A 26,576-nucleotide genomic window follows, 5' to 3' on the forward strand; every position below is an offset into this window, starting at 1 on the left:
CTATTATTTTAATGTACTTAATAATTAAATGCAATAAACGAAGTCTTAGGTGCATGTGCAACACAACTTATAGTTTTATTCTTTTCATTATTTGAGTTCTCTTCTTGGTGGTTGGAATACCATATACTCTATAGTTTTGGGTCATTGGGACTCACTTTCACATTCAGTGTTACTGATCAAAACCTCTAGATACAATCATAACACAATCACAAAACTTGAAACTTTCAGTATAAGACAGAAGCTTGTAGATGAGCTACGGCTGCAGTCAAAAATAGTAGTTGACCATGCACTGGGTATAAATGTACCAAGCAGAAAATCAATGATGTAAGAAAAGACAGATTGCAACACTGTACGAAAAGACAGTTTGCTAGGTACTGTAAGAAAGACACATCAAGTTGTAGAGAGGCAGAATTAAGGGGCTCCGGAAAGGCTCAAAATCATGAAAAGTTCAATTTTTACTTTTTTGCGTTTTCTGAATCTGCAGACTATTAACTTTTAATAGATATATAATTTATTCAATCCCGAAGACTATTTTTAAATTTTTTTTGAAATGTGTTCTACATGGGCGTGACCCACTGTGGCGCTGTTAAACTGCTGTCAAATGGTGTTATTATTAACGTCCGTGTTCATCAGGTACATTTTAGTGATGTGAGATAAAGTATGTGTTGTGGCTAACCTGTGATGGTTCAATATATATTGCTGGTGTGATTGTCAATAGTTTCATGTTTATTTACTCTGTCGTTATCTCGAAAATATTCGTAATTAATTCTGTTTCTTGAGTCTCTGTTTTGTTGAAGTATAATAATGAGTAAAAGTAAAGTTATTAGAAATCCTCTGAAGGCTTTTAAGAAAAGGAGAAATGTTGGAAAGCCAAAGGTATGTGTTATTACTGTAAACAATAAAGACGATAACCAAGTGAGTGAACCTAACCTCTCAAGTACACCTGCCCATAGCAGTCAAAGTGGGAAAGAAAATACTTCACAGAAGAAGCTTGGTTCAATGAGTGAAAACTATGAATGTTTTATGGGCGAATCAGATGTGAATGAAATATTTGATATGTCGGTTCTCAAAGGAATTTTTTCAAACTGTGTAAGACGTATTCATTGTAGTGAAGTTGGTCTGGAACTCTCCATAATAAAGCACGTAGAACTTGCTAGTGAAATACAACTGAAATGTGATAAGTGTTCATACATGACCACCTTTTGGAACAGTGTTGCAGTAACTGCAACTGAAGAAAATGGTAGCAAAATCTACGAACACAACAACGAGCGATGCTTGCTTTAGACAAGGAACGCCTTCGGGCTGCAGACAGGGCTGTAAAGAGTCTAGAAATACAAGAAAGAGTAAACAGGAGGAGAGTTTGCAGAGGATGAAGATAATCCATCCTATGGACCTGGAATGCACTAAAAAGTTAATCCAATCTTTGTCGCTCGATTCCCAAAACTTTTATTTTCTCATACTAATTACATGTTTTCTAAGGATCTTCCGAACATATTTGTTTCAAACTTTCAGTAAATGTTACACAGTACCTTCTGCATAATTTAACACAGCCTTTTTCCAAAAAACTGTATATTTTTGAATATATAAATAAAAAATTTTGTGAATTTTCATTACAATTGAAAAAAAATCATCTTTAATAACTGAACTAAAATTTTGTAAAATCCCTGTGCTAAGTTGTAGCCCATATTCCAATAAATAATCTGTAAAAAGTTAACTTCCTACCTCAAATACTTTGTGAGGAAAGATGTAATTTATAAGCGTTATTTTAACATTGCAAGTACAGGGCGTTCCGGAGCCCCTTAAAAGACACTCACATAAAGCTTTTGGCCTCAGCCTTCATTAGTTAAAGAGACGCACACACACACACACACACACACACACACACACACACACACACACACACACACACACATGCAAACACACACACACACACACACACACACACACACACACACACACACACACACACACACCATTCACATACATATAAGCAAGCACACCTCATGCACACACAACCATCAACTTCAGCATCTCAAGCCACAATCCAACATCATTTGGGATGCAAGCATCAATACGGATTGGACAGAGAAGTGGAAGGGATAGTAGTGTAAGGGTGAGGGAAAGATGAACAATGTCTGCTTGTGTGTGCAGGCACTAGACTGCCACAGGTGCAGCATCAGGAAGTTGCGGAGCAGGGAGATGAGGGAAAAAGGAGCAAAAATGGAGAGTAGTGGAGAAAGAAGGCTGGGTGCATTGGCAGAGGGTCGCAAATAAACAGGGTGGGAGATGAGATTGAGGAGGAGATGGCAGGATGAAGAGGATGGAAACTGTTTGGTGGAGGATGTGGTGACAGTATGTTACCAGTAACACAGGTTGAGGCCAGGATAATTACAGGAGCAGAGAATCTGTTATAAGGATAACTCCCATCTGTGGTGTGCAGGAAAGCTGGTGGTGGAGGAAAGGATCCAGATGGCTCAGGTGTGTCACAAGATGGTCTACTTTGCTCTTGGCCACAGTTTGGTAGTGGCCATTCATCCTGGTGGACAGCTGGTTTGTAGTCATGCTAATACAAAAAGCTGTGCAGTGAGTGTGGCAGAGCTGGTAAATGACATGGCTGCTTTCTCAGCATGCCTGACCACTGATGGGCTAGGATTGAGAGTGGTGTAGGGATGGACTAGGATGTTGAAGAGGTCGGGGGGAGGGGGGGGGGGGGGGGGTTGGCACTGAAACACCAGTTTAGGAGGGGTGGGAAGTATCTCAGATAGGATGTCCCTCATTTCAGCGCATGATGATAGGTAATCAAAGCCCTGGCAAAGGATGTGCTCAGTTGTTCTAGTCAGGGCGGTACTGGGTGATGAAGGGAACACTCCTTTGTGGCTGGTTCTTGGAGCCGGTGGAAGGATTGTGGATGTGATGGAAAATGGCATGGAAGATCTGATTGAGGACTAGATCTGAGGGGTAGCACCTCTCTGCGAAGTCCTTTGTGAGGTCCTCAGCATACTGAGCAAGGGAATATTTGTCACTGCAGATATGTCTTCCCAGGCTATATGGGAGGGATTTTTTGGAGTGAAAGGAATGACAGCTGGCAAAATGCAGGTACTGTTGGTGGTTGGCAGTTTTAGTGTAGACAGAGGTGCAGATTAAGTCATCAGAGAGGAGGTGGTCAACATTTATGAAGTTGTCACACTGGGTTGAGGTGGACAACATGAAGTAGATGGGACAGAAGGTGTTGGGGTTTTGTTGGTACGAAAATAGGGTGTCTTGGCCCTGCGTCCAGATCATGAAGATATCATCAATGAACCTGAACCATATTAGAGGTTTGATGTTTTGGGAGGCTAGGAAGGTCTCCTCTAGATGGCCCATCAAATAGTTGGCCAAGGAGAGGTGGAGAGGTTCATGCACATGCCCATGGCAGTGCAGCATGACTTGCTTCTATACCTTCCATTAAAATGAGAAGTAGTTGTGGGTTAGGATAAAGTTATTAAGATGTATAAAGAATTAGGTAGTGGAAACTTCCTGGCAGATTAAAGCTGTGTGCCCGACCGAGACTTGAACTCGGGACCTTTGCCTTTCGTGGGCAAGTGCTCTACCATCTGAGCTACCAAAGCATGACTCACACCAGGTCCTCACATCTTTACTTCTGCCAGTATCTCGTCTCCTACCTTCCAAACTTTACAGAAGCTCTCCTTCGAACCTTGCAGAACTAGCACTCCTGAAAGAAAGGATATTGCGGAGACATGGCTTAGCCACAGCCTGGGGGATGTTTCCAAAATGAGATTTTAACTCTGCAGTGGAGTGTGTGCTGATATGAAACTTCCTGGCAGATTAAAACTGTGTGCCCGACCGAGACTTGAACTCCGTACTTTTGCCTTTCATGGGCAAGTGCTCTACCATCTGAACTACCGAAGCACGACTCACACCCGGTCCTCACAGCTTTACTTCTGCCAGTATCTTGTCTCCTACCTAGAGCACTTACCCACAAAATGCAAAGGTCCCGAGTTCAAGTCTCAGTCGGGCACACAGTTTTAATCTGCCAGGAAGTTTCATATCAGCGCACACTCCACTGCAGAGTGAAAATCCCATTCTGGAATTAGATATTGGATTTGGAATTTGAAGGACGTTGGAAAAGGTTGTGTTCAATAGTGGTAAGACCATGGGCATGAGGGATGTTAGTGTATTGAGAGGTGGTGTCAACAGTGATGGGTAAGGATCCAAGAGGATAAGGGGTGGACATGGTGGAGAGTCAGTGAAGGAAGTGGTTCATGTTTTTGACGTGGGAGGCTAAATTACAGGCAGTTGGTTGGAGGTGTTGATCAATGAGGACCGAAATTCTCTCAGTGGGGGCACAATAACCAGCCACAGTGGAGCATCCAAATTGGTTGGGTTTGTAGATTTTGGGGAGCATGAGGAAGCTGGATGTGTGCATGTTGTAGGGGTGAGGAGGGAAATGGATTCAGTGGAGATGTTCTGGGAAAGGCCTAAGGCTTTAAGCAGGGATTGGAGATTGTGTTGGACTTCTGGAATGGGATCACTCTGCCAGAGATTAAAGGTGGAGGAATCAGATAATTGGTGGAGGACTTCTGATGGGTACTCAACACAATTCATAGCCAGAGTGGTGAAACCTTCATCTGCAGGTAGGCTGATTAGGTCAGGATTTGTTTTGAGGTTGTGTATGGCTGAAGAAGTAGAAGAAAGAACAGCCAAACATAACAAACTTCCTTTCCTCCACCATTAGATTTTCTGAACCGCACATTTGAGAGTTATCGTAACAACACATTCTCTGCTTCTGTAATTATCCTGCCCTCAACCTATGGTAACATACTGTCACGACATTGTCCACCCAACAGTTTCTGCCTTCTTCATCCTATCATCTCCTCCCCAATCTCATCTCCCACCCTGTTTATATGCAGCCTTCTGCCAATGCACCCATTCATCTTTCCCCACTCCTCTCCTCCCCCCCCCCCCCCCCCCCTTGAGATTGTTGCTTGCATCCCAAATGACGTTGCATTCTGGCTCAAGATGCTGGAGCTGGCAGTTGTGTGTGCATGATGTGTCCTTGCTTATGTGCACCTGTGCACCTATGTTAATGGTGTGTATGTGTGTGTCTCTCTTTTACTAATGAAGGCTGAGGCCAAAAGCTTTATGTGAGCGTCTTTTAATCATGCCTGCCACAACTTGATGTGCCTTTCTTACAGTAGTTAGTAATCTGTCTTTACTTAGACTGTCGATTTTCTGCTGGGTACATTTATATCCAGTGCATGGCAAACTATTATTTTCAAACCAAGCCATACTTCCTCTATATGCTTCTGTCTTGTACTGAAAGTTTAAAGTTCCTCACTGAGGTATGACGCTACAGGTTTTTCATCTAATTTAGTGAACGTATGTATCTTTCTATTTTTTTTTTTTTACCTTTGTACTTTGGTTACCACTGTTGCCACAGCCATGTCATGATCACTGACACCAGCTTCGGAGTGAAAAACTTGAAGAGGTCAGGTCTGTTTGTTGCTTTTAGATCTAATATATTTCCTTCTTGAGTGGGATTCTGAACCATTTAGTAATGTTTCGCAGGATTTCTTGTGACCCTCATCACCATCAAAACAGTGATTTTCCCATCTGATTGTTGGCTGATTAAAGTCTCCACTGATGGTTACAGTATGATTGGGGAACTAACGTAGAACTGAACTGAGGTTTTCTCTGAAGATTTCAGTTACAATTTTATGCCCACCCTTGATTATGCCCCTTGTTGAAACAATTTTGCATGTAGTTTCAATTTTTATCTCAGTGGACTTCAGTTTTTTGTCTACTGCAACAAATACAACATTGCCATTTCTCTCTCTTTTACTAATGAAGGCTTAGGCCAAAAGCTTTATGTGAGTGTCTTTTAATCATGCCTGTCCGCAACTTGATGTGCCTTTCTTACAGTAGCTGGTAATCTGATTTTTCTCACACTGTTGATTTTCTGCTGGGTACATTTATATCCAGTGCATGGCAAATTATTATTTTCAATTTAATCCACAGTTCCTCTACATGCTTCTGTCTTGTACTGAAAATTTCAAGTTCCTCATTGAGGTATGACACTACAGGTTTTTTATCTAATTTAGTGAATATATGTATCTTTCCATTTTTTTATTGACCTTTGTACTTTGATTATCATTGTTGCCACAGGCATGTCATGATCACTGGCACGTTTTGGTGTGGAAAACCTTGAAGAGGTCAGGTCTGTTTGTTGCTTTTAGATCTAATATATTTCCTTCTTGAGTGGGGTTCTGAACCATTTAGTGATGTTTCACACAATGTCTTGTGACCCTCATCACCATCAAAACAGTGATTTTTCCCATCTGATTGTTGGCTGATTAATGTCTCCACTGATGGTTACAGTATGATTGGAGAACTAACATAGAATTGAACTAAGGTTTTCGCTGAAGATTTCAGTTACATTTTTATGCCCACCCTTGATTCTGAAACTTGCTGAAACAATTTTGAATGTAGCTTCAATTTTTATCTCAATGGATTTTAGTTTTTTGTCTACTGCAACAAACACAACATTCCCATTTCATATTTGCCTATTCATTGATATACACTTCATAAATTTCCCAAAAATTCACTGAGATCAATTTCTGGTGGCAACCAGCTTCTGTACCAAGCATTATATGAGCTTCTCTGCTTTTCAGATTTGCTTCAAATCCTGGACTTCGTTGTGAATGCTTCAGCAATTAGCTGCTAGCATTTTAATACTCTTGTCTATAGGGGGCATTCTTTGGGAACTGTTGTAATTCTGATTACTTAATGCAGTGGCCAACATTTGGATGCAATACCGTTTCCACTGTAGTTGGAAACTGACAGGATTTCTAGCTTATGTTTCTCTTTATGTATGAATGTGTTTACCTGGAATACACTTATAAACAGTGATGATGCGTGTGTTATAATTTCAAACACCTATTCTCATCCACATCCCAATAACATCATGCACGTTAAAATTACAGAAGTGTATGAGTGTGGTGAGTGTGTTTGAGTTCATCAAGAAATATAATTAAGTGCAACATCTGATTAGGACAATGTATCTAGCTTTCTGCAATAGCTGAAGATGAGGAAAGCAATTCAGAATTATTACAGCACCATCAGTGGAGACTGATCGTCAAGTAGAGATGTCTATTTAGTGCACTGTGAACATTACAAAGTGATGCCATACAATGACAAAACACATCAACAATTGGAGAATGAAGCAACAGTATGTGGCAGAAATTTTATAGCACCAAAGACTTGTATACAAAGAAGATTGGCCCAAAATACATGGTGCTACTAAATACAAAGATAAATGTAAAGTGTATATGCAAGAGAAAAAAAGACAGCCTATAAAGCCTAGAGAAATTACTTATTAAAATGTTATATAACTGATACACGGTGATTTATGTATATTAGACAAATTGTCTTGAGTGGAGCACATTACTATGCTACTTACCTGGAGGATCACTCATGATATTCAGCAATGAAAGTGCCAAAGCAGAAGTGTGAGGTATTTGTCTTTGTCAAGTTTCAGGGACATGCAGAATGTGAGACATGGAAGAATTGCATATTTTCCATTAGACAATGGTACTTACTACATCAAGAGAGAATTTTAAGAGTTTTTCAAGGCTGAGAGCATACTAGATCAGAAAACCACTGTTTATGCTTTTCCATCCAATGGGAAATGCAAGTGCCTGAGTCAAACACACATATCCATGGCGAGGTGGTACTATTCCATGCTGGTTTGCAGAACAACTTTTGTGGGATGCTCTGATGTTGGCCTTCTACATCCAGAATAGATGCTCAACAAGATCCTTCCATGGGAAAATCCCATATGAAATCTGGGAGTAGTAGGTATCGGTACAACCGAGAGTGAGTACAGTGAATTCATCTGCAAATCACATTTTGGATCATAAATTGCAGCTAGAAACACAATTTAATTTTGACAAATTGGGCATATGGCTTCAAATGGATCTCTCAAAATTGGTTCCTGAATAACACATAGCATATGGCATAATTGTCCATGCAATTACATGCCAAAATAGTGGACTGTATTTCCTAGATGCATCCAAAAACACAAGCAAAATTTTTATCATTTCATTTATTTTGGAAATCATGAAATCGTGAAAAAATATTGAAATCTGTTTTCACAGGACAGAGTGAATCAGGTCGTGGAAAGGGGCCAAGATCAGTTACTGTTAGTTACACAAGAACACAGAACTTTATTCCCTGAAAACACAATGCACAGTTTTCTATTTAAAACAACAAGGATCAATTCATGACTGAGGGCTGAAGTAACTTCTCAATAATAAGGTTTAAATAATTCCTTTTAAAACACAAGGACTTAGAGAAATGACTGAAGGCCTTACTTAAGTAAAATTAAAGTACCCTTAAATAATTCCTTTTAAGGCACAAGAATTTACATTAACAGCTGAAGGCTTTACTTAAGTAAAATTAAAATGTCTTCTCAGCTAAAGACCCAAATAATATTTCAGATCAACAAAGGAAATTCTTTAAAAGGTAAGCATTTACCAATTTTGGCTAAAAGCCATATTAAGGAAAATTTAAATTAATTCCTTGGCTGAAAGCCCAATAATATTTTAACATAATAACAGGCAACCTTTAAAAACAAGCATTTACATGGTACAACAGAAAACCATCTTCAGAAAACTTGAAATCACTCAACAGAGGAAAGTCCACTGGACCTGATGGGATACCAATTTGATTCTACACAGAGTACGCGAAAGAACTTGCCCCCCTTCTAACAGCCATGTACCGCAAGTCTCTAGAGGAACGGAAGGTTCCAAATCATTGGTAAAGAGCACAGGTAGTCCCAGTCTTCAAGAAGGGTCGTCGAGCCCGCAAAACTATAGACCTATATCTCTGACGTCGATCTGTTGTAGAATTTTAGAACATGTTTTTTGCTCGAGTATCATGTCGTTTATGGAAACCCAGAATCTACTATGTAGGAATCAATATGGATTCCGGAAACAGCGATCGTGTGAGACCCAACTCGCTTTATTTGTTCATGAGACCCAGAAAATATTAGATACAGGCTCCCAGTTAGATGCTATTGACTTCCGGAAGGCATTCGATATAGTTCCGCACTGTCGCCTGATAAACAAAGTAAGAGCCTACAGAATATCAGACCAGCTGTGTGGCTGGATTGAAGAGTTTTTAGCAAACAGAACACAGCATGTTGTTATCAATGGAGAGACGTCTACAGACGTTAAAGTAACCTCTGGCGTGCCACAGGGGAGTGTTATGGGACCATTGCTTTTCACAATATATATAAATGACCTAGTAGATAGTGTCGGAAGTCCCATGCGGCTTTTCGCGGATGATGCTGTGGTATACAGAGAAGTTGCAGCATTAGAAAATTGTAGCGAAATGCAGGAAGATCTGCAGCAGATAGGCACTTGGTGCAGAGAGTGGCAACTGACCCTTAACATAGACAAATGTAATGTATTGCGAATACATAGAAAGAAGGATCCTTTATTGTATGATTATATGACAGTGGAACAAACACTGGTAGCAGTTACTTCTGTAAAATATCTGGGAGTATGCATGCGGAACGATGAAGTGGAATGATCATATAAAATTAATTGTTGGTAAGGCGGGTACCAGGTTGAGATTCATTGGGAGAGTCCTTAGAAAATGTAGTCCATCAACAAAGGAGGTGGCTTACAAAACACTCGTTTGACCTATACTTGAGTATTGCTCATCAGTGTGGGATCCGTACCAGATCGGGTTGACGGAGGAGATAGAGAAGATCCAAAGAAGAGCGGCGCGTTTCGTCACCGGGTTATTTGGTAACCGTGATAGCGTTACAGAGATGTTTAACAAACTCAAGTGGCAGACTCTGCAAGAGAGGCGCTCTGCATCGTGGTGTAGCTTGCTCGCCAGGTTTCGAGAGAGTGCGTTTCTGGATGAGGTATCGAATATATTGCTTCCCCCTACTTATACCTCCAGAGGAGATCACGAATGTAAAATTAGAGAGATTAGAGCACGCACGGAGGCTTTCAGATAGTCATTCTTCCCGCGAACCATACGCGACTGGAACAGGAAAGGGAGGTAATGACAGTGGCACGTAAAGTGCCCTCTGCCACACACTGTTGGGTGGCTTGCGGAGTATAAATGTAGATGTAGATGTAGAAATATCTTAACAGCTGAAGGCACAATTATTAAACATAATCAAAGACAAACCTTAAGATAAGCACTTAGACAGTATGGGTGAAGGCCATTTTAAGAATTCAAGATAATTAGAGAGAAACCTTACAGACAGGAATTTATAGATTATTAAAGAAAGCCACAAATTTTAAAACAAATGCGGGTGAAGGCCTAAATACAGAGCAAACAAGAATTTTAAATAAACATGGCTGAAGACCTAATCTTAAAATACTTCATATAAGGTTTGGCTGAAGGTCATATACTGAACATAGAAAAGACAAAATTAATACATGGCTGAAGGCCTGGCACAGTGCTTGCGACAAAAGAAAATCACAATCACAAACAACAGAACAGTGGTGCTCAGAAGTGTTCCAAGGGTTGGCCTGGGCAGGAAACTCTAACAACAGTTTAGATAAGGCAGGCAGCCAAACGTAACACTAATTAATTGGGTGGCAGCACGACCTAGGGACAGCTGACGAACCAACCGACAGCCTAATCAATTCCCTTCCTCCCAACCAATGACATGACAACCAAAAATATCAGCAAGGTCGAAGATTGTCTAGATAACTGGCATCTAAACACAGTCAAGGCACCAAGCCAATCAAAAATATAAACTGACATCAAGGCTGTCAAACTACGCACCATGCAGGACAGCATCAACACGACGAGGAAACACACACTCGTTGCTCTGTCCCAATCGACTGACTGCCTACTCCAGTACACAGACAGCATTGATAACTGCTCAGTGCAAATCACAGAAGCTACATACAGTTCCATGTAAACACTTGCACCAAGAACTGCGAAAATACTGAAACCTATCACTGTGTAACAACAAGAGAAACCTCAAGTCGACACACACAGAGTTTCCATAAGTGGCCGGCGACCAAATACATGTCTTTTGATGAGACAACTGACCAAATGAACAACCAATGGTCATCCCTGCTCAAGTACCCTTCTGTTGGACAGTGCACGTGTGTTGCCAGCAGTCAGGCGAGTACTAGCTGTGCAGACCTCATTGGACCTCCATCCCGACTGCCTTGATGTCCGTTCGCAACTTGAACACATGACGCCTGGAGACAGTGTCTCTGACCAAACCATGCACAGGGAACACTTGGCCCTTGGCCACCAAACATCTCTGCACAAGCAAGAAACCAACCCACATCCTGCAAGATGACCAACTGAAGGGGCCCAAAAATGGTCGGGTGAGTACAGGCTCTCCGGACCTCACTGGTGCTCAATCCCCCATTGAACTCCTAACACACGGTGAGCCGGAAATACTAGCAGTCACTTCAAAGATAATACGACAGTGCTCTTATCAATAAGTGCTGCTGCTGCCACTCACGGGCAGATAAGACAGGAACTTAGTGACACCAGTAAATCAAATAAGAAAACAGGGTGGCAGTACAGTACAGACAAGATGACAAACAATAAACAGCATGAAAACGAGCCATGCACAGCTCAACCTCCTTCCCTCAAACATCAACAAAAGAGAAGAAAAAAGAACTTCGTTAATCAGAATTTAAATGCAAACACTTTGTTTCTGTGAGTCACTTAACAATGCAAGCCAGATACACATTAGTTTGTAAATAATGAATATAACTTCATGATTTTTTATTTATTAATATTATTTTGTTATTTTGAGAGTCACATTTCAAACACCAAACATAATTACACTTATATCCTTAACATCATTCTCACACCCATTTCAGACAATGTAATGGGCTCACCAAGTGGCGGTAGGAGAATACACATATGAAAAAAGGTTTTATGAAAGCATGCTTTCAGAGCCAGTAGTTCCTTCTTTCACTAGAAGGGCTGAATGGGAAGGAAAAGGACTGGAGAGATTTAGTAAAAGGAGGAGAATACACATATGAAAAAAGGTTTTATGAAAGCATGCTTTCAGAGCCAGTAGTTCCTTCTTTCACTAGAAGGGCTGAATGGGAAGGAAAAGGACTGGAGAGATTTAGTAAAAGGATTGTTGTTGTTGTTGATGTTGTTGCTGTGGTCTTAAATCCTGGGACTGGTTTGATGCAGCTCTCCATGCTACTCTATCCTGTGCAAGCTTCTTCATCTCCCAGTACCTACTGCAACCTACATCCTTCTGAACCTGCTTAGTGTATTCATCTCTTGGTCTCCCTCTACAATGTTTACCTTCCACGCTGCCCTCCAATACTAAATTGGTTATCCCGTGATGCGTCAGAACATGTCCTACCAACCGATCCCTTCTTCTTGTCAAGTTGTGCCACAAACTCCTCTTCTCCCCAATCCTATTCAGTACCTCCTCATTAGTTATGTGATCTACCCATTTAATCTTCAGAATTCGTCTATAGCACCACATTTCGAAAGCTTCTATTCTCTTCTTGTCCAAACTATTTATCATGCACGTTTCAATTCCATACATGGCTACACTCCATACAAATACTTTCAGAAATGACTTCCTGACACTTAAAACTATACTTGATGTTAACAAATTCCTCTTATTCAGAAACGCTTTCCTTGCCATTGCCAGTCTACATTTTATATCCCCTCTATCATCATCAGTTATTTTGCTCCCCAAATAGCAAAACTCCTTTACTACTTTAAGTGTCTCATTTCCTAATCTAATTCCCTCAGCATCACCTGAGTTAACTCTACTACATTGCATTATGCTCGTTTTGCTTTTGTTGATGTTCATCTTACATCCTCCTTTCAAGACACTGTCCATTCCATTCAACTGCTCTTCCAAGTCCCTTGCTGTCTCTGACAGAATTACAATGTCATCGGCGAACCTCAAAGTTTTTATTTCTTCTCCATGGATTTTAATACCTACTCCAAATTGTTCTATTGTTTCCTTTACTGCTTGCCCAATATACAGATTGAATAACATCAGGGAGAGGCTACAACCCTGTCTCACTCCCTTCCCAACCACTGCCACCGTTTCCTGCTCCTGGACTCTTATAACTGCCATTTCTGTACAAATTGTAAACAGCCTTTCACTCCATGTAATTTACCCTTGCCACCTTTAGAATTTGAAAGAGAGTATTCCAGTCAACATTGTCAAAAGCTTTCTCTAAGTCTATAAAAACCATAAATGTAGGTTTGCCTTTCCCTAATCTTTCTTCTAAAGTGAGTCGTAAGGTCAGTATTGCCTCATGTGTTCCAATATTTCTACCAAATCCAAACTGGTCTTCCCCGAGGTCAGCTTCTACCAGTTTTTCCATTTGTCTGTAAAGCATTCGCATTAGTATTTTGCAGCTGTGACTTATTAAACTGATAGTTTGGTAATTTTCACATCTGTCAACACCTGATTTCTTTGGGATTGGAATTATTATATTCTTCTTGAAGTCTGAGGGTATTTCGTCAGTCTCATACATCTTGCTCACCAGATCGTAGAATTTTGTCAGGACTGGCTCTCCCAGGGCTGTCAGTAGTTCTAATGGAATGTTGTCTACTCCTGGGGCCTTGTTTCGTCTCAGGTCTTTCAGTGCTCAGTCAAACTCCTCATGCAGTACCGTATCTCCCATTTGATCTCCATCTACATCCTCTTCCACTTCCATAATATTGTCCTCAAGTACATCACCCTTGTATGGACCCTCTATAGACTCCTACCACCTTTCTGCTTTCCCTTCTTTGCTTAGAACTGTGTTTCCATCTGAGCTCTTGATATTCATACAAGTGGTTCTCTTTTCTCCAATGGTCTCTTTAATTTTCCTGTAGGCAGTATCTATCTTACCCCTAGTGAGATAAACCTCTACATCCTTGCATTTGGCCTCTAGCCATCCCTGCTTAGCCATTTTGCACTTCCTGTCAATCTCATTTTTGAGATGTTAGTATTCCTCTTTGCCTGCTTCATTTACTGCATTTTTATATTTTCTCCTTTCATCAATTAAATTCAATATTTCTTCTGATACCCAAGGATTTCTACTAGCCCTAGTCTTTTTACCTACTTGATCCTCTGCTGCCTTCACTACTTCAATCGTCAAAGCTATACATTCTTCTTCTACTGTATTTCTTTCCCCCATTCCGGTCAATTGTTCCCTTATGCTCTTCCTGAAACTCTCTAGAACCTCTGGTTCTTTCAGTTTATCCAGGTCCCATCTCCTTAAATTCCCACCTTTTTTGTAGTTACTTCAATTTTAATCTACAGTTCAAAACCAATAGATTGTGGTCAGAGTCCACATCTGCCCCTGGAAATGTCTTACAATTTAAATCCTGGTTCCTAAATCTCTGTCTTACCATTATATAATCTGTCTGATACCTTCTAGTATCTCCAGGCTTCTTCCAGGTATACAACTTTCTTTTATGATTCTTGAACCAAGTGTTAGCTATGATTAAGTTGTGCTCTGTGCAAAATTCCACCAGGCGGCTTCCTCTTTCATATCTTGCCCCCAATCCATATTCACCTACTACGTTTCCTTCTCTTCCTTTTCCTACTATCGAATTCCAGTCACCTGCGACTATTAAATTTTCATCTCCCTTCACTACCTGAATAATTTCTTTTATCTCATCATACATTTCATCAATTTCTTAATCATCTGCAGAGTTAGTTGTCATTTAAACTTGTACTACTGTAGTAGGTGTAGGCTTCATGTCTATCTTGGCCACAATAATACGTTCACTATGCTGTTTGTAGTAGCTAACCCGCACTCCTATTTTTTATTCATTATTAAACCTACTCCTGCATTACCCCTATTTGATTTTGTATTTATAACCCTGTATTCACCTGACGAAAAGTCTTGTTCCTCCTGCCACCAAACTTCACTAATTCCCACTTTATCTAACTTAAACCTATCCATTTCCCTTTTTAAATTTTCTAACCTACCTGCCCGATTAATTGATGTGACACTCCATGCTCTGATCCATTTAATTCCAGTTTCCTTTCACCTGATAACAATGTCTTCCTGAGTAGTCCCCGACCGGAGATCCAAATGGGTGACTATTTTACCTCTGGAATATTTTACCCAAGAGGATGCCATCATGTTTAACCATACAGTAAAGCTGCATGCCCTCGGGAAATATTACGGCTGTAGTTTCCCCTTGCTTTCAACCGTTCGCAGTACCAGCACAGCAAGGCCATTTTGTTTAGTGTTACAAGGTCAGATCAGTCAATCATCCAGACTGTTGCCCCTGCAACTACTGAAAAGGCTGCTGCCCCTCTCCAGGAACCACAGGTTTGTCTGGCCTCTCAATGGATACCCCTCCATTGTGGCTGCACCTACAGTTTGTGACCAGTGAAAGTAAAGAAATGAACTATGAAACTTAACTGTGCAACTGTCAGCTATATCATTTATAGTAGTCAGTGTTGAACTTCCATCCCCCATTTTTCAGCCAGTATCACAGTGCAGTACGATGACACTGAGGATCATCAACGAAGAAATAAAGCAGGCAAATATCACACACCAGACCAACAAAATGAAGTTTGCAGTACATTTCCTGACCTTTCAAAAGCTTTTGATTTAGCATGCCACAACATATAACTAGAAAAGATTACGTATTATGTTATAATGAGGAAAATAGCTGAACTGTAAAATCAATAACGGGAAATAGAGGACAATTTTATCAGAAATCTTTATTCAGATTTTTAATTTGTTAAATATGCAGTGCTTCAAGGGTCAGTGCCTTGTCCACTACTTTTCATTTTATAAGAAAAGGATATTCTCAAAATAGATGCTGTCATGTATGCAGATGAAATTTCATTTCTTACAAGCAATGTTTCAACAGATGATTTAAAAAAGCAACCTTCTGTAAATATGGAAAATGGAAACAATTACTTCAGAGGAAATTATCTTATTATAAATGTAACGAAAACCATATATTATATTGAAACACATGCAAACAAAACAAATAACTTGAACAATATTACTCTCAACTTGTAGACTTGAATTTAAAAGAGACAGAAGCTTCTAAATTTTTCTGCCTGAGAGTGAAGTGTTACCTGACACTGGAGATGCATATAAATAATATTTGTCAAACAGTGAGTTCAAGTATATTTCTAATTAAAAATGTCAAGGACTTCAAACTTACAACCACTAATAAAAATGTACTATGGGATAGTTCATTTATAAATTTCTTAAGGTATCCTGATCTGTGTAAATTATGAAGATGTGCATATACAAAGAGCACTAAAGCTACAAAATAAGGCTATAAGATAGCTGCAAAAATATATTCATGGAACTAAATGTATTAACAGTAGGATCACTATACATATATGAAAAAATTATTTATGTAACAAGTGTATATGCTGTTCCATTAAACAGAAAGTTTCATAACTATTGAAGAAAATTGACTCAGATTAACCAACAAAAAGCCTATTAAAGCAGAATGCCTTCTATACAACAGTCCAAACTGAAAGCATGTCGCTTTTGAAAAATAAATTAAAATTTCTCTTCATTGAAACTTGCCTATACAGTGTTACAGAATATTTTGAAGCTAATAATAAATGTAGTATTTCATATGTAATTGTGCAAATATGTTTTTTTTTTGTTTAGGTACTTGTATTTTACTGTATATTTTTAAGACATCAGTCATTTTGTTGACATATGCCTCTATTTGGATAATTTTGAACCTTTCAATTATTCAGATATCATGTAAACATAACATGTCCAATACTGCAGTACAGAATGGTCCACAGACATAAATAAATATTCAGAAACCAGTGCATGAACTGTGGCAATAACAAAGTTTGTTGATAACATTTCCTAAATGAGAACAATATTTTTTTTCAGATACAAGATATTACACCAAGACAGTTAAGTTTGGAAGCAGGACAGTCCGCATTTCTAACACAGCTTTGGGTCAGGCAGGAATTTCAGCTCACTATCCAAAGGTAAGTCAGATATTGTACATAAAGTAACTTGGGCACTGTAACCATGCATAAGTTAATTAATTTTGAATATTCTTAATTAACAAGTATTTTATAAGAGTAATTATCATAAACTTTATCTTATAAGAGTAATTATCATAAATATATCACCTAAGAGATGAGTGTAGGATGTTTTGAATTTTCTTGACACATTAAAACTATATGCTGTACTAAGATTTGAAACCAGAACCTTGACTGTAATGGCTAATAATACTCTTAATGACTGAGTTATTGAGGCACGGACAATGGCATACCCTGATTGCTTCAGCGTACAGGCTCTTCTGTCCTACTTTCCAATTTCACAAAAGATCTCCCGGTCAAACCACTATATGAATACTCCAGAAATAAAGGATACTGTAGGGAAATAGTTTAGCCACAGTTTAGTAGTTGTATCTAGAATGAGTAAATCTAAATGTAAATATAAAATATGATTTATTAGTCACATTAGACCTACATACATTATACAGATAGTATGATCTGTTGTACAGGAGACACATCAAGTTTAACAAAAATATTATATATAATGATTTACAGAAATTCTTTTTTCACTATTTTAAGAATAATGCCAATAACTACAATACTACAATATTTACTACAAATTGACAGTTTGCTGATTTCCTTTGTTTTACACAGACAACACAACAATAATAGCTATAGATTTTTAATGTTCAAAGTTCAGACTGTTTTCCATGAATTCTTCATTGGTGTAGTAACATTTCTCTATTAAAATATATTTGAGTAAACTTTTCAGTAAACCAAGTCCATGGTTAATATGCTTTTTTCCTTTTAATTTGTTATATATTTTTAGCCCCATGTACAGTGATGTCAGAGCATAAAGCTTTAAGCGATGCAAAGGAAGTTTGAAGTTTTCCTTGTGAAGAGTATCATAGCTATGCTTAAAACAGAACTTTTCAAGCTTATGTTGATTATTACATAGAAAAATAAAAATTTCAAAAATTTACAATGAAGTAGTTGTTAGTTTTTATGATTTTTTTATCAGTGGGTGACATGACTCATTTTTGTGGACAGTTCACATGTTTCTAAGATTTTCTTCTGAATTAGTAGCCTTGTACTGCTTCTAGAGTTTCACCAGAAAATTATCCCATACCGAATATCAGATACAAAGTAACTGAGGTAGACTGTCTTTATTGTGTCCACATGAGTGGCACCAGATAAGATAAACATTGCAAAAGCTAGGGAATTTAATCTATTTGCCAGGAAGTCTATATGTGTCTTCTAGTTTAAACTTTTATCAAGGTTTAGGCCCAAGAATTTCATATGGCTGACTTACTATACTGCTGACAATTTAGAGACAAATTGCATTATCTGGGTCTTAGTGACAATGAGATTTACTCCATTTTTATGGAACCAGGACTCCAGTTTCCCCAGAACATTTTCTATACTATCTGAAATCTTTTCTATTGTATCATTATCTATTAGGACTGAGGTGTCATCTCTGAACAAGACTGAATGAGCATCAGTATTTAATGGTAAACCATTTATATAGAACAAGAACAGGTAAGGACCCAGTATTGAACCCTGTGGAACACCTTGGGAAATTGTTTTCCATTCGCAGTGGTATTTAACTGAATATGATGTTAAAATAACTCTCTGTTTCCTTTCTGTGAGATAAGAGTTAACCACCATAATGCAGTATCTTTGATCCCATAGCTCTTCAGTCTGTGAAATAATAATGAGTCATTCACTGAGTCAATGGCTTTCGTTAAATGACAGAATATTCCTGAGACTTTTGTACCCTGGTCTAGTGACATGCTTATTTTTTCTGTAAATTCTCTGATTGCATTTATGGTGCTTTTCCTCTTTGAAAACCAAAGTGACTTTTACAAATAATGTCATTTACTGTAAGGAAATTTTCTAGTTGTTTCGCGACAAGTTTTTCAAATATTTTAGAAAAAACAGGAAGGAGAGAGATGGGCCAGTAATTTCCCATATCTTCTGGTGATCCTGTTTTAAATACTGGCTTAATCTAGGCATATTTTAGGTCATCTGGGAAAGACCTAGGTTCAAAGGATTGGTTTACAATAATAGTCAATGGGTATGAAATAATATGGCAAACTGCTTTGATTACCACGGAAGGTGTTCCATCCCATCCAGGTGAAATTTTATTTTTTGATGAAAATATTGTGTCTTCCACATCTTTCTGCGTTATTTTTCTGCATTTTTTAAAACAAATGTTTTGGATGTCATCTCTATACCTGAAAATCATATTGTCCTGGATGTCATCTCTATGCCTGAAAATCATATTGTCCTGATGGGCTGTAATGTCTATGTCAGATTTTGCTACATTGACAAAGAAATCATTGAAGCAGTTTGACATTTGAACATGATTTACAATAAATCAACCTGAAACCTAGTTTGAGAAATTTCTTCACTTTTAACATTCACTCTTAACTCTGATTTCGCAACAGACCAGACTGCCTTTGTTTTCTTTCTTTGTTTGTTTATGAATATAATATTTGCCAGTATTTTTCCTGCCAGTGTCACTTTTTTGTATATAGTGTTATAGTGCTTAAAATAAGTTACAAAATTAAAGTTATTATTTACTTTGTGCGCATTGTGCATCTGTCTTTTTCTGGCACTTGAAATTTTTATGCCTGATGTCATCCGATTTCGTTTATTCCTGAGCCTTTTTTGATAAGATTTTGGGGGAATGTTTCATTGAATACACCCAAAAAACAATTTAGAAATGTATCAAATTTTTTGTTTCTTGAATCACAGTGGTCCAGAAAAAGGGACAGCTCATAACACTTAACTAATCACAAAAAAAAAATCTAAATTTTCTTTGCTGAAATTCCTTCTGATATAAGATTCAGATTTTAGTTTCTCTGTTTTGTGGAGCTCTATAAACAAAGTTCAGTGATCAGATAGCCTTAAATCTAGGCAAAACTTCTTTTGTCATCAAACTGATCATTTGTAATAATATTATCTATACAGGTTGCGGAGTGGAAGTTTTCTCTAGTGCATGAACTAAAGTTTAGCTTGAAAGCAGATTTCTGGATTAAATCACGAAATTTTTCAATATTACTCCTTTCAATTAATGTACCCCTTTTGAAGTCTGCTGCAATCACAATCTTTTTCTAGCTTTCTTTTGTAAGTTTATCTAAGAGATATTGAAATGTTTCTAAGAACAATTTAGAAGCAGAACTCCCAGGAATTTTGTAAATTGATATTATCACAGTATTTAAATTACACAGCTCTACACAACAGCTTTCAAAAATACATTCTTCATTTAGATAACTAAAATCTTCTTTCCCTTTCAAGTTTAAGGAGGCATGCAGTAAGGTACAGGAGCCCCCATGAGATTTGTTTTTTCTGCAAAAGCTGCTGGCAAGTTTGAAATTACCAATTTTGTGAAGAGCATCTATGCATTCTTTTGTGAGCCATTGCTTGTTTAAGCAGACCACCTTTATGTTTGCCAGTTCAGAAATTATAACTTGCAGTTCATCAATTTTAGAGTAACCTAGATTTGGACATTTTCCTGCTAAACCATTTATATTCAGATGCATCAAGACAGAATTTTTGAGTTTGTTTATACTTTGAAGAGCCTCACTTGTTCCATTATATTTACAGTTTCCCTTTTTGATCACAACTTTTCTTTTCTCACCCCTTTCAGAAGTTTTCAATTTCCCTTGCTTTAATGATTCTGCAGATGTCTAAGATCATTTTGCTGAAAGTTATTGTATCTAACCTATTCAAATGTAGCCCATCCTTTCCCAGACGCTTACCACTTACAAATTTATTTGAGTCTACAAAAATTGCACCCAAATTGTCACACTACTCCCTGATTCCACTGTTTATCTTATTTATGTATGTATCACTTACTGACCTTCTGTGTAAAATTTCACTAATGACAGTTTTTGAATTTGCAAACACACTTTTTGCTGAGTGGATCAACTTCTATGTTGCACTGATAATTTCTTCCTCACTTCTGTTCCTGATAGAATTTGTTCCAACGTGAATGAAAACACCTTCGTATTTGTCCTTTTTTTCATTTCCACTTCCAGTTTCACTTTCTTTCGAATTTAGAATATTTTGAAAGTGTCTGATGATTTGATGCAATCAGATACTGGGACAGACATCGATTTCACAGCCTGAAGGTCTAACATTTCTCAGTATGCACTTGCCTACAACAAGAAAGTCCCTTTTTTCAGTTGGTTTTGCTGCAGCACTTCCACTTTTGTCCTTTTTGTAGGTCACTGTTTCCCATTTATATTTGTTTACAGATAGTCTGTTGAGTGGGTTTTTGATCACATTTCTCACACCATGTGTATTTTGAAGGTTTTGCTTCATACTTTGCTGGTGATTTTCAGAAACCCCGGATTCAGTTTCGCTTATTTCTGTCTGATGGATATCACTCACACAGTAATGTTTTTCTTGAGTTAATCTATCATTTTCTTTCTTTGTAGTCAGTAATTTGGTTTTCAATGCTTCAATGTCTTTGTGTAGCTGCTTTATAATTTAGTTTTCGTATCTTCTTTTATTTCTGTTTCACACACACAGGCCTGTTTTCCTGTATTAATCTATCTTTTTCTTTTTTTATAGTCACTACTTCAGTATTTAATGCTTCAATGTCCTTTTGCAGCAACTTTACAATTTCGTTTTTTGAGTACACTGTACTTAGAGGATTGGCTCTCTCAACTCATAAACAAATGTAGCATGTCCATGGAAAGTCATGACTGACGAATTTTAGGTTCATTTTCGTGCACTTTTTGTGCAACCAGTTATTGCACTTGACACACAAAATACCCTTCATCACTCACTTCTCACATTCTCTACACAAAAAACTGTTTGTTTTTTGCTTTTTTGATGAGAGTGTGCCACACTGGGTATCAAAAATGTAGCTTTGGCTTTCATGGCCAGTGGTCTCACTCACTGAGCTATCCAGGTGTGAATCACAATCCACAACCTCAACCAGTTGAGTAGTTTATCCAAATGTCATAGAGGTCTATCTGGCCACCAATTCTTGTTCCTCTCCACACTGTTATGTAACCATACAGTGTTGGTATATTCCAAATCCAAAGGATCGCTTTTGTATTTGGCATCATTGTCATATATTGAACCTACATAGGTTATGGTACTGGTTGTTACAACAAATGAATTTATAAAATATACTTTTTTAAATGTTACATATATTTCACATAATGTCACATTTACGCATTAACAAATGATTTTATATTCAGTTACTGATATAGTATTAGTTTCGAAAGGCAATCATTTATTTCTTTTATAAATGTATTCTGGCTAAGATTATTCACCCAGAGCAGCTCTTTGTTTGTTCAATGGGAGCCAGCGGGCACTACAGAAAATTGGGAGGGGGGGGGGGGGGGGGGCTTGGTTGTGATTATGTAGTGCATGTGCTGATGTACCTCCTGGCGGGTACTGGAAGTGCAGCTGAGAAGAGGTAACAATGTGAGGAGCTCTGCAAATGGGCTGGAATAGGATAGCTGCTTGACAGCTAGGTGGGATGGGTTTGGCAGGGAATGTGACAGTGAGATGTGCCATTGACAATAAGGCAATCCACTAGGTTGAGGAGTAGGCCATACTGAGAAAGAAATTGGTGCCAAAGACAGCGTCCTTGACACTGGAAATAGTGCAAATCCACAGGAAATCTTGGCTGAGGCCTAGATCAATGGATTGGGTGTGGGCACAGTAGGTGATGATGACAGAGACAATAACTGCAATGAGCAGTATGAGGGAAGGTGGACCGCAGCCAGAAGAGGGTAATGATAGTGGTCAGTGAGAGGTTGAGTGTGTCAAAGAATCTGTCTACTAAAATGACAACCATATCAGATTCATGTGATCATTGTATCCAAGGCTGTGTAGATTATGATGGGCAGTTGAATGAGCCAGTTCAGGAATAATAGCTGTTCATGCATTATGTTCAGCTCAGCAAGGGCATGAAGATGTTGGAGAAGCTGCAAGGGTTGCATGTCAGAGCATTCTTCAGACAGAAACAGTGTGTGTGTGTGTGTGTTTGTGTGTGTGTGTGTGTGTGCTGCATCTTGGATGACATTAATCACGATATCAAATGGTCTTATAGCATGCCAAAACTGTTGGATTGTGGTGGGTTTGATATGATGTCATGTGGCTCCACAGCATCTGCAGGCTCATGTTGTGAGACCATAACTGTGGATACTGTGAAGTCAATAGTAATTGAGGAATGGGCAAATAGAGCTCCAACAGAAGAAAACCAGAATCAGCTGTGGGCATTGAACAGCTGCAGGGGGGGTGGAGGCCCAGACTGTCTGGAGTATTAGAGGGCCAGTCCACAACTTTATGGCAGTGATCCCTACACTACTCGCTAGCACAGCTGTAATTACCTTACAATCAGATTGCTCAGGGATGAGCATCTGCAAGGGAAGCGTAAAAACAAACTAAATGCTCTGACAGGCAAGTGATATTTATTGAAAAAGATATGTATCTACTGCTGCACATAAATACTGAATTAATGTACAAGCATGCCACCCACACTGTCAAGCAGAGTTTGTACAAAATGTAAGGGAAAACATTTGTACAATGGTCAAGCTACCATTTCATGGCCCAGAGTAAAGCAGAGGAATAGTTACAAATTCACTCTCGCAGGGCATAGAACAAAACTGGTGCATTGCATGAGACCTTTCTCCATGACTTGCATCTACTCCCTGGAAACACTATAAACAATATGCATACATGAATTTACACTACTGGCCATTAAAATTGCTACACCATGAAGATACGTGCTACAGATGTGAAATTTAACCAACAGGAAGAAGATGCTGTGATATGCAAATGATTAGCTTTTCACAGCATTCACACAAGGTTGACGCCAGTGGCAACACTTACAATGTGCTGACATGAGGAAAGTTTCCAACCAATTTCTCATACACAAACAGCAGTTGACCAGTGTTGCCTGGTGAAACGATGTTGTGATGCCGAGAAATGCATACCATCACGTTTCCAACTTTGATAAAGGTCGGATTGTAGCCTATCGCGATTGCGGTTTATCGTATTGCGACATTGCTGCTCTCATTGGTCGATATCCAATGACTGTTAGCAGAGTATGGAATCAGTGGGTTCAGGAGGGTAATATGGAATGTTGTGCTGAATCCCAATGGCCTCATATCACTAGCAGTCGTGATAAAAGGCATCTTATCCGCATGGCTGTAACAGCTCGTGCAGCCACATCTCGATCCCTGAGTCAACAGATGGGGACATTTGTAAGACAACAACCATCTGCATGAACAGTTCAATGACATTTGCAGCACCATGGACTATCAGCTCGGAGACCATGGCTGTAGTTACCCTTGACACTTCATCACAGGCAGGAGCACATGCGATGGTGTACTCAACAACGAACCTGGGTGCACGAATGGCAAAACGTCATGTTTTTGGATGAATCTAGGTTCTATTTACAGCATCATGATGGTTGCAACTGTGTTTGGTGACATCGTGCTGAATGCACATTGGAAGATTGTATTCGTCATCGCCATACTGGCGTATCACCCGGCGTGATGGTATGGGGTGCCATTGGTTACACGTCTCGGTCACCTCTTGTTAGCATTGACAGCACTTTGAACAGTGGATGCTACATTTCAGATTTGTTATGACTCATGGCTCTACCCTTCATTCGATCCCTGTGAAACCCTACATTTCAGGAAGATAATGCACAACCGCATGTTGCAGGTCCTGTACGGGCCTTTCTGGATACAGAAAATGTTCAACTGCTGCCCTGGCCAGCACATTCTCCAGATCTCTCACCAACTGAAAATGTCTGGTCAATGGTGGCCAAGCAACTGGCTTGTCACAATATGCCAGTCACTACTCTTGATGAACTGTGGTATCGTGTTGAAGCTGCATGGGCAGCTGTACCTGTACATGCCATCCAAGCTCTGTTTGACTCAATGCCCAGGCATTTCAAGGCCATTATTACGGCCAGAGGTGCTTGTTCTGGGTACTGATTTCTCAGGATCTATGCACCCAAATTGGGTGAAAATGTAATCACATGAGAGTTCTAGTATAATATATTTGTCCAGTGAATGCCCGTTTATCATCTGCATTTCTTCTTGGTGTAGCAATTTTAATGGCCAGTAGTGTATATTTAGAGAAAAGAAAAAGGATACAATGTTCAACCATAACTACATTAGATAGTGAATAAATTTAACCATAAATTCAGGTAAAAGAGTTAATACAATTATGTTATTGCACACATTCATAGGTCACATGCATGTGGGTAGGCGACTTGTCGAAAGTATGTGAGGGTTCATGAACACACTTGTGTGGGCATACAACCTGCATCGTTCATAGTGTCTCTGGTGAGTGCATGTATGGGGCCTGCAATGCTCATACTTCATAGTTACACAGGGTCAACTTACCAGTACATAGTCTTGTTGCTTCTCATACATGTGTCTTGTAGCATTATGAAGCAAATTATTAAGTTGTATCTTGCATGATTAAACATTACATATCACTCAGTGATGGTGTTGGAAGTCACTTGCTCTGCGTCCTTGAGAAGGGTGCCAGCCCAGGGGAGAAGCTTCCAACAACATTCTTCACATTGGAAAAACCAACCTGGGGAGAAAGGGGGCCCAGGGAGATAGTTTATGTCACCATGGTGCTCACTATGCAAATAATGCATGGCATGTGCCCATGCTTCTTCTGCTGAAGCATTTGTCATCTACTAGAGAAAAGTAGTGGCAGGCATAGAGGTTGGGGAGCATGTCAGTACAAAGCAAAGAGCCACTCAGTATGATATTGAGGCACTGATTGCCACAGGTATGTTCTGTCCCTCCAAAAGATTGTGGGCCTCAACTTTGCACATGGTACCCAAAAAAGATGGAATTTGGCACCCTTGTGGCAACAATCAAGTGCTAAATACAAGGACAATCCCCAACTGTTGTCTCATGCCCCTCTCTTGAAGTTACAGTGATGACCATCTACAGCAAGACTGAAGGCAAGGAAACATTCATGCAAATTCTGGTCACCCCAGAGGATATTGAGAAAACAGCAATTATGCCTTTTGGCCTCTTCAGGATCTTTTTTGAGCAATTTGGGCTCCTCAACACAACCCAAATGTAGCCACACTTTCTAGAAAATGTCTCTGAGGTGCCCCAGGATGTGCATACCTGAAATATATCCTCATCTACCCATGACAAGCACCACCTTAGAAATGCCACAATCATACAGGAAACCCTCACTGCTGCACTCTAAGGTGATCACACAAAATGAAATCACCATATACCCAGGAATGTCCAAATGATGGACAATTTTGAGCACTTGAAGCATGACTTAACTGACACCACCATTCTCACCCACCCTCCACCTTACTGCCCTACTCACAGTCGTCACTGATGCTAGCCAGTCTGCCATAGGCACTAGCCTTCAGCAGTGCATTGGGGACACCTGACAGGCCGCCCGCGGTGGTCTCACGGTTCTAGGCGTGCAGTCCGGAACCGCGCGACTGCTACGGTCGCAGGTTAGAATCCTACCTCGGGCATGGATGTGTGTGATGTCCTTAGGTTAGTTAGGTTTAAGTAGTTCTAAGTTCTAGGGGACTGATGACCAC

At 39.3% G+C, this 26,576-nt stretch overlaps 1 protein-coding gene across 1 annotated transcript in view; it reads left to right on the forward strand.

The window, feature by feature from the left end:
* LOC124614041 (integrin alpha-4-like) overlaps positions 1-26,576 on the forward strand; it is a 560,480-nt gene that overhangs the window by 130,874 nt on the left and 403,030 nt on the right. The window contains exon 5 of the mRNA XM_047142871.1: positions 16,878-16,978. Coding sequence (XP_046998827.1) covers positions 16,878-16,978 — 101 coding nt within the window. The remainder of the gene's footprint in view (positions 1-16,877; positions 16,979-26,576) is intronic.

The sequence above is a fragment of the Schistocerca americana genome, chromosome 4, assembly GCF_021461395.2.
Source record: "Schistocerca americana isolate TAMUIC-IGC-003095 chromosome 4, iqSchAmer2.1, whole genome shotgun sequence".
Classification (NCBI taxonomy): domain Eukaryota; kingdom Metazoa; phylum Arthropoda; class Insecta; order Orthoptera; family Acrididae; genus Schistocerca; species Schistocerca americana.